Here is a 16,175-nt window from a genome sequence, read left to right as displayed (position 1 = left end):
AATCTCCTAACAGACAACCCAAGAATGAGGGACAAATCGAGTAGGCTAGGAACTGCAACCAGCCCAGTCCTCTTCACAGATTCCGTGGGGTGAGGGACCAGGAGGTAGGTCTCTGACACCAGCGTGGAGGGCCCAGCCCTGCCTCAGAGCCTTCTCACTTAGCGGGTGGAAGAACGTCATGGCTTCGTGAGCGCTACTTCCTCGGCCCCCTTCTGGTTACTCCATTTCCTCCCACTGTGCTCAAGTCCCGACTGGGGACCAGGCCTTGCAGACCTGCACTTTGTGACACGGGCCTGAGTTCTGGCTCGTGGTAGAGGCCCCCAAGGCCACAACCTAGAACTAATTCAACAAACGGGGAAAAGTGGATTGAGGGGCAGCATTCTCAGATGCTGGGTCCTCGGGTGGTTAGAAAAGGCATCCAATGGCAGGTCTGCAGAAAACAGTGAACAGGAGGGGGTAAATTCAAACCCCATTGAACTTAGCGCACAGGGTCAGATGTCCCAGACAGCTTCGTAGATTAAGAAGGGTCCCCACAGAAGTGCTCAGGATACACGTCTGTCCCCCGCTGTCAGGCAGGAGGCCCTACCCTAGGAGATGCGTAGGTGCCCATCTAGCCGGAACCACAGAGGAGCGTATTGTCATTTTTGTCCATGGGAGGAATATCTGCCCTTTAGGATTTTGTAAGCTGAGTATTTTTCCCAAGTCTGTGAAACAGGGTAAGTCCTTACAATATCCCCACGGAGACACATTGCATTGTAAAGATCTAGCAGGGCTTTTGTGGGGCAGGCTAGACGGTTCATGCTTCTGACTGAGGAACAGGCTGCAGCCTTCCTTTTCCTCTCCTTCTAAAACATCCACTTCTTAATGGACCCAGAAAGCAGCGTGTTTGTTTGGTGCAGCTGAGCTCCACAGCAGGGACTCGGGTCCAGGGAAATTTGGAGTAAGAACTACTGACCTTTGACTCTTAGCCTTTGACTTATGCTATCTAAGTTCCTTGGTAAATATTTTTTTTACAATTGCAAATATTGTTTTCTGACAAAGAAGCAGAGATTTTAAGACCAGATTAAGCAAAGCAAACAGCAGGCCCCTTTGTTACAGACTCTCTAAGGGTGTATAAGTAATAAGCAATCAGAAAGCTGGACTGGTGTTTACCCAGTGCACAGTGTGCCCTTTGGCTCTCCATTTTTAGAGCGTTTCTTAAAAGATTAGAAGTCTAGTAAATAGAAATTTTAGATGAAGATTTCAAGAAGTTCTATGGAAGATTACAAGATAATTTCACGAGGAAAAGGGCCAGTTCTGCCCAGATGGCTTGTAGGAGGGCCTTGATATGGTGCCTGTATCTTGATCACTCGGCATTTTGGTAGATAACATTTGAATGCATGGTCTTATTTGGATAACTTTTGGATAATATTGGTGGGAACAAGATACATAGAATTGCCTCTCTGATTCTCATTGCTAAGATCATGATTTTGACAGGAAGGAGGAAATTGTTTAGGGAAAGTATTTAGAAACTGGAACTACAATGAATTGGTAGGGGTTGAAAAACTACAAAGAAAGACTATTAGACATAGTTGGAAAATGGGAGAAAGTGGATTACTAAAGGAGGCTGACCTGGAGCTGGGTGTCCAGGAAAGAGAAACATTCAGGAAAGTGTCTGATGATGCAAGAATCCCAACCAGTAAATAAAAATGTCTGGGCGATTTCAGAGCCTCACCTATTTGCTTTTGAAACTACACCTTCCTCTCTGAGGTTTTTGGAGGTGGTAGAACTCTCTGCCCCTGTCAGCAATGCCACTTAACGCAAACCTCTGGGCATTCCCTCCCCTCTGGCTATGTGCTCCCAAGACTTTGGGGAAACAAAAAGGAGCTCTGATCCTCAGAAAAATGGGGATCCCTCCTGTATTAGAGAGACCACCTTGGATTTCCATTCCAGCTCTGGTAGGTTCCTGAGAAAATCTCTAGCATCCTAGTTGTGTCGGCTTGAAAAAGACAATGTTGACCTTGATTCAGTGCTTTGCAAACTGTTTTGCAACCCATTGGTGGGTCGTGAAACAAAATTAAGGAATCATAACCAGCATTAAAAAAAAAAGAAATAGAGAATGGAAAATAACATACACATATTCTATTTCATGAAATATTTCTTGTGTGATTGTATGTGTGTGTACATGCTTGATGAATTTATGTACAGAGGCTGCAGTGCAAAATGTTTTTCTTACTTGGATTGCAGTCATCGGCCTGGGTGATCTCTAAAGGCCTTCCCACTTCACCTTTATCTGATTCTCCAAGGAGATGGTGTACTTATCATTCACTTAGCTCAGTAGAGTTCTACCCTTGAGATCTCCACAAACCAGAACATAAAAGCTTATTTTTGCCCCCAGTCTTACCAGATGACTGAGCTAAAAAACACCTGCACCATTCCCCAGGTTTAAAGCAAAGAAACCTTTGATCCCTGGCTGATAACCTTGGAAAGGTACCAGACATCAAGGCCAAGAAGCTTTTCTTGTGTGAGGGGTTGCTCTGACACAATAGTCCTGAGGTGGCATGGAGGTTGGTACCTACAGCTCCGGGAAGGGGTATGCAAGCCACGTCTGAGGGGCATAGCGACAGAGAGGGAAAGGGCTGGAAGAGGGAGGGCAGCTCCTGTGGTACCAACTAAACAGGAAACTGCTAACCCAGCCGCTGTGGCTCAGCATTCCGTCTTTGTAATGGAGCTAGCCTGAAGTGGCAGGAAAGAAGAATCCAAACGGGCTACCCTGGTTTTTTGGGTGGGGAGCAGGGCTGTTAGTGAGCGTGGGAATGATCGCTGGGTGCCTTTCATCCCCTTAGCAAGACCCAAGATTCCTACCAGCCTGCTAACCGGGAGGTTGTTTTTTTTTTTTTAACATCTTTATTGGAGTGTAATTGCTTTACAAGGGAGATGCAAGAGGGAAGAGATATGGGAACCAGGAGGTTTTATACTACCTGAAGAGCTCCTGAGTGCGGGAGCAGAGGGAGGGAATAAAAGGTGAGGGCAACATTCGATTTACCGGCTCCACAGGCCATTCCCCTCCCCGGTTCTCAAGGATTAGGATGCTGAGAACAGCCGACAACTGGGGGCCTTACAGCCTTCCCGCCCCTTTGTTCATTGGGATGGGAGGGACAATAAAACGGCAGGCTGGAGAGACTGAGGGGCTTGGTATAGAGATTTCTCAGGCTGCTTTTTAAACACTTGAAGGAGCCGGTCCATGCTATTGTTGTAGTAAAATAGAAAGCGGAACTATTCTCCTTTTGCAAGAAAAAAAAAAGAAAAGGAAAAGAAAGAAAACCCACCCTCCAGCATCTTCAGGAGGCCGCCTGGCTCAGGCTATTACCATGGTAATACCGTGCTGTTTGCATCTTCTTTGTCTGTCCTCACACTGGTCCGGGATCCTGGCCTCTTCTGGTTGGGCCCCAGACCCTGGAAACACTTGGGCCCCAAAGGAGAGGGATCTCACAGCCCCCAACTTCCTGATGGTTCAGACTCTGAGAGGGGCCAGGTCCCAGCAGAGGGTTCAGCTACTTTGTGCAACTGAAGTGGGAATGGTGGAGGGGGTCGGGGAAGATCCCTTTAATCCATTTTTCCTTTTGTTCCCAGAGTTCACCATGAAATCCCGCTGTTCACTGAGTGGGAAAGCTTAGAGGCTTGACCAGCCCAGAGAGAGGCTAAGGGGTGCCGGGACCTAGTGGAGAGGGAAAAGCAGGACTTGGCTTTGGGAATTGGCTTGCATGGAGTGGGTCCACAGAACCACATGGCTGCAGAAGGGAAGGGGGCGTTTACAGTGAACTCCAGCTTGACCCACATCTGTTCTGGTCATGTCCTTTGCTTCCCCAGCAAGCCCCAAACGTTGTGCCACCCAGAACACAGCTGGGGTCCCTGGACCTCTTTGTCAAGGCCAGGAATAAAGATTCTGTACTTGAAAGCAGCCAGGCTGTTGCTGATGCTACAGGAAGCGAAGGGAAAACCCAGGACCTGGGTCTCCCGGAGCCATCCTGGCTTTCATGGGGCTCCAGGCAATAAAGGCCTGCTGACTTGGCGAAGAAGGAGATGCTCTAGGAGGGGTTGGCCAGGGAAAAGGCAGAGGTGAGCTCAGGGGGCCTCCTCCTCGTGCACTTTTCCCTTGCCCTACACTCTCCTTTTCCTTAGGAATCTAGGAAGCGTTTGAAAAACGAAAACCAAGTTGTTTTTTGGTTTTTTGTTGTTTTTAATTTAGTTATTTAGTTTTGGCTGTGTTAGGTCTTCGTTTCTGTGCGCGGGCTTTCTCTAGTTGTGGCGAGCGGGGGCCCCTCTTCATCGCGGTGCGTGGGCCTCTCACTGTCGCGGCCTCTCCCGTTGCGGAGCACAGGCTCCAGACGCGCAGGCTCAGTAGTTGTGGCTCACGGGCCTAGTTGCTCCACGGCATGTGGGATCTTCCCAGACCAGGGCTTAAACCTGTGTCCCCTGCACTGGCAGGCAGATTCTCAACCACTGCACCACCAGGGAAGCCCAACCAAGTTGTTTTGAACAGGATAGAGGACAACGGCTTAGTTTCGCAACAGGACAGAATTATGTGCTTTTATATTGTTTAAAAAAAACTAAAGATCAGGTAAGACAGGTTGAACCTGGATTCTGGTGCTACTCTTATTAGTTTAGGTTTGAATGAGCAGCATAAACCTTGGGATGGGGCTGGGGAAGCTCAGGGGAGCCCAGAGCACCCTGAGATAGGTCCAGAGAAGTCTAGAAACAAAGCTAGTTTTCTGTTTTTCCAACCAGTCCCTATACTATAGGGACTCAGAATAAACCAGAAAACAAAGAAACAATGAATTTTTTAAGAGCTGGAAAGCTATGTGCCTCATCTTTCTTGTAAAATCAAGAGTGGTTATTTGACCAGCTTTCGAAGCATGTTGGAAAGGCATTAATCTCCTCTGTTTGTTCCTTTGTCACAAAGTTGAGTTACATTCTTCCACCCCATTTTCTTAGTCACTGAGCCAACTGGATGATTCATTGAAAAATTCTTTTTCCCCAAATACCACGATCTGATTTCATCAGATTTCAGTTAGAATCAGTAACCCATCTAAATGTTTCTGCCCAGTGGACTCAAAGTGACCCAGAAGAATCTCAGTCTGTTTCCATCCAGGTATGGAGGTGTCTGCTTGGTAAATATCACCCACACACCTGGCACAGCCTGGCATGGATTGGGGAGCCTGGCAGAGAGCCCTGGGATTCAGTGGAGCAGAGTGAACTCGCTCGCACAGGTCACAGAGGAGAGGGCAGAGCAGGCCTATCGTATTGTCCTGAGCTGCTTCTGCCTGCCCCTCCACGAGGTGCTTCCCAGGGCAGAGAGGCAGGGCTCCCATCTGCAGAGTCTCTCCTTCTCTTTCAACATTCACTTCACATCCCCTCCCTCCATGACATCGTCCCACACTGACCCTTTCTTTGGTCCTTTCTTTTCCTCTCACTGTTAGCCTCAAAGAGAGATTTTGTTTTCAATGTGGAAAACATATTTTAAATACTGAACATTACAGAAAATAATAAAGCAAACCCATGACTCTAACATCCAGAATTAACAAATGTTAATATTTTGTCTTTTTCTTTTCAGATTTTTTTTTTAATCAAAGTATAGTTGATTTACAGTGTTAGTTTCAGGTGTACAGCAAAGTGATTCAGTTATTCATATATATTCTTTTTCAGATTCTTTTCCATTATAGGTTATTATAAGATATTGAGCATAGTTCCCTATACTATACAGTAGGTCCTTGTTGTTTATCTATTTTATATATAGCAGTGTGTATATGTTAATCCCAAACTCCTAATTTCAGATTTTTTTTTTTAATTACAGGGATAAAACCTTACAAAATTCAAAACTCCTTTGTTCCTATCCCAAGTCCATTCCTTCTCTCCCCTACACTCCTCCACAGAAGCAAAAGCTCTCCAGGGTTTGACGTATATCCTTCTCCCCATTCTGAAAAACTTTTCTACATATATGTGAATCCAAACATCAGATTTGTTTTGAGTGCATCCTAAATTTTCATAAACGGTTTATTATACACATCATTCTACAGCTTGCTTTTTTCACTTAGCATTATGTTTTTGCAACATATCTGTGTTGATACACATAGATCATGTTCTTTCATTTTAACTGAGGTATCCATGTTCATTGTATGAATGTACCACATGTTATCCATTCCCCCACTGACAAAAATTTTGATTACTTGTTAACTTAATGAATCTTGTTGCCCATGTTTCTTGGTATGCAGGTGTGAGGGTTTCTCTAGGTATATATCAAAAAGTAGAACGGCTAGTCAGGGGATACACATTTTTATCTTTACTATATATTTTCAAATTGTTCTCCAAAGAGGTTTACCAATTTATACTTCTTCTGGATATAGTGGACCAATTCCTATAATTATAAATTCACCGTCATGTTTCCATGGGCAATCTTCCTGTGTTTCTTTATGGCTGCCTCTTTTATCTCCGCCATTGGGGTGTAAGTTTCCATAGCTTCTAGAGGGGTCTTCTGCACAGTGCATGTGATTTATGTATATACTTACATGATTAACTGACAGAAATTATTCTACTCCTCCTAAAGTTAACGATATACACCTCCCAGAAAGGGATCTTTTCGTTCCATTCATCACCTTCATTTTCAGATGAGGGAACTGAGTTCCAGAAAGGTGAAGTGCCTCAGAATTGGGTTTGTAGCCGCTCCCAATACTCAGCCGGGGCTCCTAAGATTTTTATAAAATTAGAAATGAATTTGGGCCCCCTTGTCTCCCATCATGGCAGCCCCTGTGACAACTTATCTCTCAGGCTTCATGAGCCTCTGTTGGGATACCCTAGGCCCATCCTGAATCTTGGATCCCTAAATTCTAAGCTAAGATGGAACAGTCAAATTGATACAGTGATCCCTCGAGAAATTTCCTAAGTATAGCTGGGTTATAAATTTGGCTGGGTGGAACCACAACCTAGATTAACAGTGATGTACAAGGTAGAGGTTGACTGCTTTCTCTCATAGCACTGTGGAGGAATGCAATCCAGAGCTGGTATGGCAGCTTGGCCCCACATGTTGGTCCAGGGGCCCCGGCTCTTAGCTTGCTGCTCCATCATACCTAGGATGTTGCCCTTGTTGTCATGGTCCAAAATAGCTCAGTATCATGTCCTGCATCCAGGTAGCAGGAGTTGTGTGGGGTAGAGATTTGATGGGAGGAAAGGTCAACCCCCTTCCTTTAAGGATATTAACCAGAAGTTACACACATTATTTCTGCCAATCTACTGATATATGGAAAGAAAGACTGGAAAATGTAGCTGTTAATCTCGGTGGCCATGTGCCCACCTAAATTTGGGGAGTTCTATTATCACGAGAGAGAAGAGGAGATGAATATTTAGTGACACATTTCTTTCAGAAGAGCCCAGTTGCAGAGATTAGGCCCCAGGGTACAACAGTACAGACCCTAGGGCGGGACTTGTTGCATAATGTTGAAATGCAGCATAAATATTGCAGTTTCTCAGAGTTATCTGGAAAGTGGGGTTCCAGCCTAGTACTCAGTTTGGCTCAAATAAAACTCTTTCCTGTTCTTAAAAAAAAGAAAAAATATTATATATTTAAAATGCTATCAGGACCTTCTTTGGTAGAGTCTAGGGCAGAGGAGTAGAGTATCACAGTCAGTAATGCCACCAAAGATCAGCACCCAGAAATCTTGTTCCCCCTCCCAAGACAGAATCTCTGTCAAGCAGAAACTTAGTACGTGTTTCGCTATTGTGCCCTATTCAAGAAAGATACTTGAACAAGGGCTACTAGTGCTTATAGCACAAGGCAGGGTATAAATTTGGTTCCAGAGTCAGAGACTAAACACATTTTTTTTCCAAAACGTTTTCTCCTGTCTCCACTTAAAAAAACAAAAAAAAGCAAAAAACAAACAAACAAAAGCCATGGAATAAAATGTCACTTGGAAAAGAGAACAACTTTATTCCAAGGCCTGGACTGTAGTTAGACTAGATCCACACTCCTCTTTTAGAACCAGGAAGCCATTTGGCTATCTTTAACAATTAACAGTTTGCATTTGTGAAAATGCCCAGGTAATAATATCAAAAGAAGTTAAATCAATTCAGGTTGTTGATTTTCTTTGAAGACCTCTTCCAAAAGGACTTGGAGTTCTTTCTGGAATATGACTTAAGCTCCATTTCAGTGAGTTCAGTTAAGCAGGTATTTCTCAAGCATCTATCCTTTGTAAACCATGGTGCTCTGACGAGATAGGCTGAAAAAAAAAAAAGGTCCCTTGTTTTTAGTAGCTCACAATCTAGTTAGCTCAAAAACAAAATATGCAATCAAAAGCAAACTGCCACACCTATTATCAAGGTTCAAACAATGGGATTTGAAAGGACAGAGGAAATAGACTCATTCCATCTAGGATGACTGAGGAAGGTTCCTGAGAGGACATGGTACTTGAACTGGATGTCAGCTCCTGAATACTGACGAAAATGGCATTCCATTGTCTCCTGACAGAAGCCAGTTTCTTTTGCTGTTTGAGGATAGATTTGGGCGCGCTGTGGAATGCTGATTAGTGCCATGTGACTAATGTTGAATCATGCTGACTAATGTGTTCTAAATGGATTGATTCAACAATAAAGGGAACATTGAGAGTCAAGAGTTCAGATCCTGAAGTTTATCGTGTGATGAAGTGTAAATCACTCAGCCTCGGTACTTCATTTTTTTGTCAATTAAAATGTGCTCATGATGAGAAGCCAACAAATCACCTTGACTAGAAAGTGGTTTACAAATCTCAAGGATAACAGAAACGCTTAACAACAATTCCCAGGACAGGCTTATGCAACCTTGGGTTATTCACAGTCCGTACAGAATCAGAAGATCCGTCACATGCTACTCCGTAGCCATGAGAAACTTCAGTTTCCTCACACATGCCACGAGCACTGACAAATAGTGCACTGCGCTCACAAAAACCGACAAATAGAGGAGCTTCTGAAAAATCTTCCTATCTACCTACTGGGGCGTCTGTGTTTTTCGACAACAAATGTTGCCAGAGGACTAAAAGCTTGCGTTGCACACACAGCTTTTTCTCTCTTTTGACATCTCCCCAGCTAGACTGCTTGAGAACCTGGCCTTCCGTGTCCAGATGTTTACTGAATTCTGAAGGCCCCCGCAAAGGGCCCAAGTTCTTTTGTTGCTCTCCAAATCACTTCCCACAGAGAATGACCAATGTCCTGAAGGAGCCCTTCAATAGGGAGGATAAATGGAGGCAGATGAAGACATGGCCCCCTGGGCTCACCCACGTCCACGCTAACAAAGGGTCTGAGGCACAACCTTGTAAGGAGCATTTTGGTCAGCAGAATCCCCTCGAGAGGCCAAGTCCCCCCACAGGGCTGCTTTCAATGGCTCCCATCGTAGTGGAAGCCCCGAGCATTTGCTAAGGGCTGGGGTGCGCTAGGTGTAGCACAAAACATCTAAATCATGCCCCCCACCCCTGGTCTTTGTGAGGGCTTCCTGGCTACAGATGGCAGCTGGCTTTCTCAGGGGAAACCTGGGGGGGTGGTAGAGGAAGCTGAAGAGGGGCTCCCGCTTCTCTGGGTGACCTCTTCCCACCCAGCCCAGAAAGGCTCCCCTTTTGTCTGTAGCTATCGGCAGTCAAGCCAGGGCTGTGGGGCCTTAACCCACACCTGTGCTGAGTTTCTGGGTGTCTCAGGTTTGCAAAGCCATTGGCTCCCTGGGTAATAGACAGGTATGTGTGTAAGAGGGCTGCCGTGGGAAGGAGAGGTTTATTTAGACTGCTAGTGAGAAGTTAGTGCATTTCATGACAGCAACGGTTTTTCAAACATTCTTTCTCTCCCTCTCTTTTTTTTTTTTTTTTTTTCCTTTAGACCAACAGAGGCCATAGGGACACTATGACCTTTGTCTAGAGCTGATGGGGGCGTGATTTGTGAAATGAAACAGGACCGGGCTGCTTGGAAGAAGGAAACGGAAGCCAACATAATGGGGATTAATTAGTTGATTGCTGTTGAGATGGTAACAGATTTGCACCCCCCCTCCTTACCATTGAGCCAGCCATCTCAGACCTAACAGGGAAGGTGAAGATGAAGAGGCCTTTGTTCGGGTCTCTAGATGCTTGGGGCTGTAGGCTTTGCCGCCATGGGATGGCAACAGCCATAATAATAATAATTTGCACTTATATAGCACCTTTCAACCAGGCACCTCAAAGCGGTTTAACCACATTAATTAATGAAAGCCCACAATCCCCCTGCGGAGAGGAAGAGGATGACTAACAGGATTTGTAATTACAGGAGGGAACATTTCCGAATAAAGTATATTGTCCACTAAACAAAAAGAGTAGGTGTAAAGGAATTGGGGTCTCCAAAGAGTAACTGATTGAGAAGTGAAACCATGGAAAGATGGGGGAGGCTGGGGGCGGGCATGGGCATGAGGGTCTGCTCTTTTGTCAGAGGGAGGTCGATGGGCTCAGAATTCACTGACAGGTTCGGATCCAACTGAGAAGCGGGACATGTATGGTATTAGTGGCATTTGGAAGGTCATTAGTGGTACACCTATTGTGGTGTAAATTCAAGTTTCACTGGTACATTGTGTAGAGCCCTGCAGAACAAAGAGTGAGATTCCTGCAGTATTTAATAAAGGATGAAATGATTTCTTTAGATCCAAAGCCCAAGGCTGGGCCAGTCAATTAGCAAATAAATCAACTGGTGACCCATAGGATAATTTAGTCATTCCTAGCAGAACACCCAGCCTACCCCCTCCTTCTTCCATGAGGTTTCCAACCAAAGCTTCAAGGCTGTGGGCTTTAGCCCCTTCAAAGCCAGGCATCAGAGCTTCCCAGCCTTTGGCCCTGGGACCTCTTTTACCCAAATTGTTGGTGACACTCAAGCTGCCCTCTGTAGAGTCACTTTGTATCTGCTCCCCTTCAGAGGTTTTTAAATGCCTTGGATGCTAAAATCAAGTCTTGTCCTATCTCATGTCTGCTACCAATGCCCAACAGAGTGCTGTGCACAGAGTAAGTACCCAATCGGTGAAGAATGGTTGGATGACAAAATCCTTTAACAACTCAGTGTTTGTTGACTACATACCAAATGCTAAGGCAAAGATCAAAAAATAGGCTATGTGTATTACAAGGAATGGAAAAGACTCGTGTACTCCTAACTATAATATAAAGCAGAATAAAAGTTAACATTATAGATGTACGCCCAAGCCACAGGCTGCAAGGGCCAAAGGAGGAACGTTTTATCCAGCTGGAGTGAATCAAGGAAGGTATTCCTGGAGAGCAAACAAGGCGCTGGGCATTGGAGGGCGAGAAAGATTTTGATGGACCTGGAAGAGGTGGAGGATACAGAGTTTCCAGACTGTGGTCATTTGTCTCGCTGAGTGAGGTGCCTTTGGAGAGCCTGTGGTCTTCAATAGAACATTTGTGAAAACCAAGCTGAGTTTTTGTAGCTGATTCAATGTACATTTCCTGTGAATTCTTGAATATGAATTGGCTATTTTCAAACAGCCAGGGACGATTACGAAAGTTGAGAAAGATATTTTGTTCCCTGAAACTATTAGTTCAGTCTCTCTGCACTTTCACTGTCCACCAAGAAAGAAAAGCTAAGCAGTTCACACATGAAAGTGGGCACTCAGGAGTGTCTGAGAAAGGTACGAGGAAAACATATCTTGGTCCCAGATGTCAAAGATTAAATGGCTTCCTACTTGAGGCCTTTTTTTGACCCCAGGAAACAGTAAGACAGTGCTCTACCCCCCAGTGATTGACAGACAAATCAGTCCCTGTGCTCTCCTACTACTCCAAGGTGTTTCACCACGAACCATGCTGCCAGGACAGGACCAGCACTGTCTTTGCATTGTGCCAATACTCAGTGCTGCTGTGTGTCTCACACACACTGTATGTGCATCTGCTTATCTGATCCTCCCCACAGTTTCGCAAGGTAGGACTTCATATCATTCCTCCTTTGCAGATGAGGAAGGAGGCAAGAAAAGTTCAGTCTCTTGCTAGAAAGTGATGGAATGTGCATTTGAACCCAGGTAATCTTGCTTCTTCCTCTCCCCACTCACCCCTGTAGTATTTCTGTTCGTATCTATTACAACCTTTCTTAGTCATCCTCACTAAAGTACTCAGCACAATACTGTACACACAATAGAAATTCAGTGAATATTTTCCAAATAAAAGAATCATCAGAGCAATACTGGTGGTTGGATCTTCCAATGGGAGAAGTGACTGAAGAGAATATGGTAGAGGTTCCATCACTGTCTCCTTCTCTTTTCACCATTATTAAAAATGAGGAGACATGCATAGGAAAGGTGCCCCCAGGGAATATTCACATGGAAGAAGACACAGGTGGCATTCATGAGCTGAAAATCTGCCAGACTGGTACCACCCACGGAACGCTGGTGAGGCATCTTGAGTTGTTAATTACTTCTATTGAACTTGGATGCGATGAAGTAATTTCTTGGTGTGTGTGTACATATACACATATAACGCAAAGTCCAACTTTTGTCTCCCTAATTGTACTAGCATCCTAGCTACTCTGTTGATGTGCTGCAGTCCTGGTGAAGATTCAGAAGTGTGTGGTCCCTATCAGCCCACGGGATGAACACTTCTGGGTTAACCCAGAATTGCCTAACTCTATGCCTAGTGACTTTTAGTTGTATGTTGTGAGCAAAGTTACTATTCAGAGACGGGATTGTAGAAGTTTGTCCTGCAAAACCAGGATTGCCACATGAGAATTTTGGAGTTGGGTGTTGAGGATTAGGTAATGGAGGGGAGGGGAACGAAGGCAAGAGGAAGTGCAAAATATCAGATTCTGTCCTAAAAATCGTGGTCTTAGAACCACTTGGGAGGGTCATTTTTTCCCCAAGCTTTGGTTTTAATATCATCACCATCGCTTTTGTCCTACAGCTATGAAAGGACCTTCTTTATTCCACTACAGAATTCACCAGAGGCTACTTTTACTCAAATGAAGGGAGCAGTCCATCACGCTTCTCAGATGAATATCCTAAGTGCGAGAGAAAGCACATTGCCTACTTCTCTGAATTTCAATGAGGGTGGGGTTCAGATGCAGCACAGGTGCTCCAGAACTCCAAACAGAACTGGGAGAAGAGATGACCAATAAATAGCGGGCATAAGTCAGGACAGACTTGGTTTTGCTGCTTAAACAAACAAGCCCATGAAATCTCAGTGACTTAAAACCAGGCCTGTGCATGTCTGAGAGACCCTCCCGGGAGGCTGTCCTCCATGTGATGATTCAGTAGTTCGTTTCAGTATCAACATGCACTTCACCCTTGCCATTAGGAGGGGAAGAATGAGAAGGGGGTTGAGCACTGGCGATTAAGGGCCTCCTCTAAGAAACGACACACATCACCTTTGTCATGACCAAGCAGTCATGTCGTCCTTGGAGTTGGGAACCTCGTCTGTATTTGGAATGGAAGGAGAACCGTAGATTGGCAAACACTTGTAATGTCTGTTGCATACTGTAGACCCAGGGAGCTGGCAAATGTCTCCTTCTTTCACATCCAACCCCTGTGCCTTTCCCTCAGATTACTGGGCATCTATCAAAGACTTACAGGGTAGTGTTGAGAGTTGAAGACCAAATCGTTTTGCAGCCCATTTTAGTCCACAGGTGACCTTTTTGAAAAAGAGGAGTAGCCAGGGAAAACCAATTAACTCTGGGTACTTTTCCCTTGAAGCTATCAGATACTAATCACTCTGGGAAAAGATAATGGGGTTAAAGGGAGCCATGGCCCGATTTCAATAATACGTCTAAGATAGAACAGCTCACTTTGAGTTGCCCAGGACCATCATGCTTTGTGTGAAAAGGCTTCTGGAAACATGCCCTTCTGCTTCCATTCCCTCCCTTGTTACCGGACATGATTCAAATTCCCTCTAATCCCTGCGACTTTTCCAGAAAGCAGATTTCCCAGCAGCAGAAAGAGAAGAAAAAGAAAAACTTTCCCTTATTATTCTTCCAATAATGAATTCCTGCTCTGAGTGGGCTGCTTCCATGTGTTTTCAGTCAAGTGCTGATGGCAGCCTTGCTGGGGGACATTTCCAAGAGGCTGTGGACATAATGGATGAGGTCTCATATTGACAAGAGCTGCTCTCAGTTTTCCTTCCAGTTTAGCCCTCCTGAGCCCTGAAATCCGAGATGAGAAATGATTCACGAGATCTCGCTGGTGAACCAACATGGCTGCCACACCTCTCTGCTCCTTTTAACTTGGTAAAAACTCATGGTTTTAAAGCTTCCCTCAGAGAGATTTGTAGACCTGAATCTTAGTAACTTAGAAAGGACTTCCCTTTCTTAGACCAAACTAGTTCTTTGTAGACGCCAAGATCTCCTTTCTTTAGGACTGAAACATAGTCTTGACCTGCCTTGACATCAGAATAACAAAGGGAAAAATTAGGTCACACCATTTCCTGCCTAAAATCTAATCTCAAGTACACAAGATGCTTCCAAATAAACAGTGGTGGTAGGTCATGTTTGCTAAGGGAACCAGCCTACTCATTTTCCCCAAAGAAAATGTCTTCAGATAATAATTCGATTTTAACTTACCTACACAGAACTTGTGCAAACTGTTACAGTTGGGTCTTTCCATTGAGAAAAATCTCAGTTACCGTAGGTAAAAGGGAACAGGTGTTGTTAAGGATACGGGTGGTCTGGAATTGGAGAGCCTTGAGGAGCAAAGGCAACCCTAGGGATTCATTTCCTTAGAGACACTGTTTCTCTCTGCATATCTGTCCAAGGCAACTCTCTCTCCCAGCAGACATGCCCTACATACTATAGTTCTGCTTATTCAAAACTTGAGCTGGCGTGTGGCTCATCCTGGTCTCTTGAGCTCCTCTCTCTCCACCTCAGCCTTTCAACTCCAAGCCCATTGGATTTTTTCCTTGGTATTTCCTAGTTAGAATTCCTAAGAGAGAATATGATTGGCATAGGCTCATCTTATTGTTTTGTCTCAGTTAACGTCATTGGTCACTAGCCAGCCAGTCCGCTGTGGGCTGAAGGAGGGGCCGAAAGCATGGCTGCCTAAGCAGCAGCAGATGTGGGCAAGGCAGCTTCCATTAGAGGGGCCCGTGAGGGGGTGAGATGGATGATGAACTGGAGTGTGCTCTTTGTACCCTTAACTGGACTGCTACACAGATACTCATTCACTCTCTTGCTTCTACCTCCCCTTCTCATCACTATAGACCTGATCTCCCCTGTTGCAGCCTGGTCCCCCATTACTGCTCATCCCTCAACCCCTGACTCCAGTATCCTACCTCTCGTCCTGTTAAAGTACGCCATCAGAGGGACTTCCCTGGTGGTGCAGTTGGCTGGGGCTCCATGCTTCCAGTGCAGGGGGCCAGGGTTCGATCTCTGGTTGGGGAGCTGGATCCCACACGCATGCCCCGCCTGGGAGTTTGCGTGCCACAACTAAGGAGCTGGTGAGCCACAACTAAGGCCTGCGAGCTGCAACTAAGGAGCCTGCTGGCTGCAGCTGAGGAGCACACATGCTGCAGCTGGGGAGCCCGCGAGCCACAGCTCAGGAGCACGCCTGCTGCAACTGAGACGCGGTGCAACCAAATTAATTAATTAATTAAAAAATAAAAATGTACCCAGTCACGGAGGTGTATGACTAGTGAGTGGTAAGGAAGAGGTCTTAACATGTATTTGAGAATAGAAGGAAGACTGGGGAAGGTGTGATATGGAAGGAGAAATGGAAATAAAACCCTTTCTTAGCTAAAGAAAATCTCATTCCCACCAGGACCAAGTCCCTTTGCTCTTTCTCCCAATCTTTGCAGCAATTTCCCTCTCCCCAAAACCAGACATCAGCAGAAGCAAGGGAAAGTTCCGCTGAGGAACCCTGACCTAGGAGAGGGGGAACGTATTCTGGCTCTGCTAATCCCCCAGACCTTTTTCTGACCGCTGTGGGGATCCCTAGTCCCCAGCTCAGACCCTTGCCTCTCCCCGGCCCCCATCCTCAGGCCTCAGGGAGCCCTGGTCCCAGACCCTTGAATAATAAGTGCCAAACAATTTACCTTCAAAGTAAGGTTTTGAACACAAGTGAAGGACTCTGTTTAGATAAGGTCTTTGCCAGTAGTGTCCTCCCAAGATGCACAAAGCCCTTCATTGGCAGTTTTCACAAATCTTCGTGATGTTTTTGGAGGACTGGTCACGTGTGGTGTTGCCCT

At 45.4% G+C, this 16,175-nt stretch overlaps 1 protein-coding gene across 1 annotated transcript in view; it reads left to right on the top strand.

Moving 5' to 3' along the window:
* The window catches only part of RAD51B (RAD51 paralog B), a 610,290-nt gene extending 599,934 nt beyond the window's left edge, over positions 1–10,356 (top strand). The window contains exon 11 of the mRNA XM_060140648.1: positions 9,868–10,356. Within this exon, the coding sequence (XP_059996631.1) occupies positions 9,868–9,884 (17 nt within the window). The 3' untranslated portion in view covers positions 9,885–10,356. The remainder of the gene's footprint in view (positions 1–9,867) is intronic.
* The last annotated feature ends 5,819 nt before the right edge of the window (positions 10,357–16,175 follow it).

Source organism: Lagenorhynchus albirostris, chromosome 1 (assembly GCF_949774975.1).
Source record: "Lagenorhynchus albirostris chromosome 1, mLagAlb1.1, whole genome shotgun sequence".
Lineage (NCBI taxonomy): Eukaryota > Metazoa > Chordata > Mammalia > Artiodactyla > Delphinidae > Lagenorhynchus > Lagenorhynchus albirostris.
The sequence above is the reverse complement of the archived record's forward strand: the minus strand, read 5'-3'. Positions and strand labels throughout refer to the sequence as shown.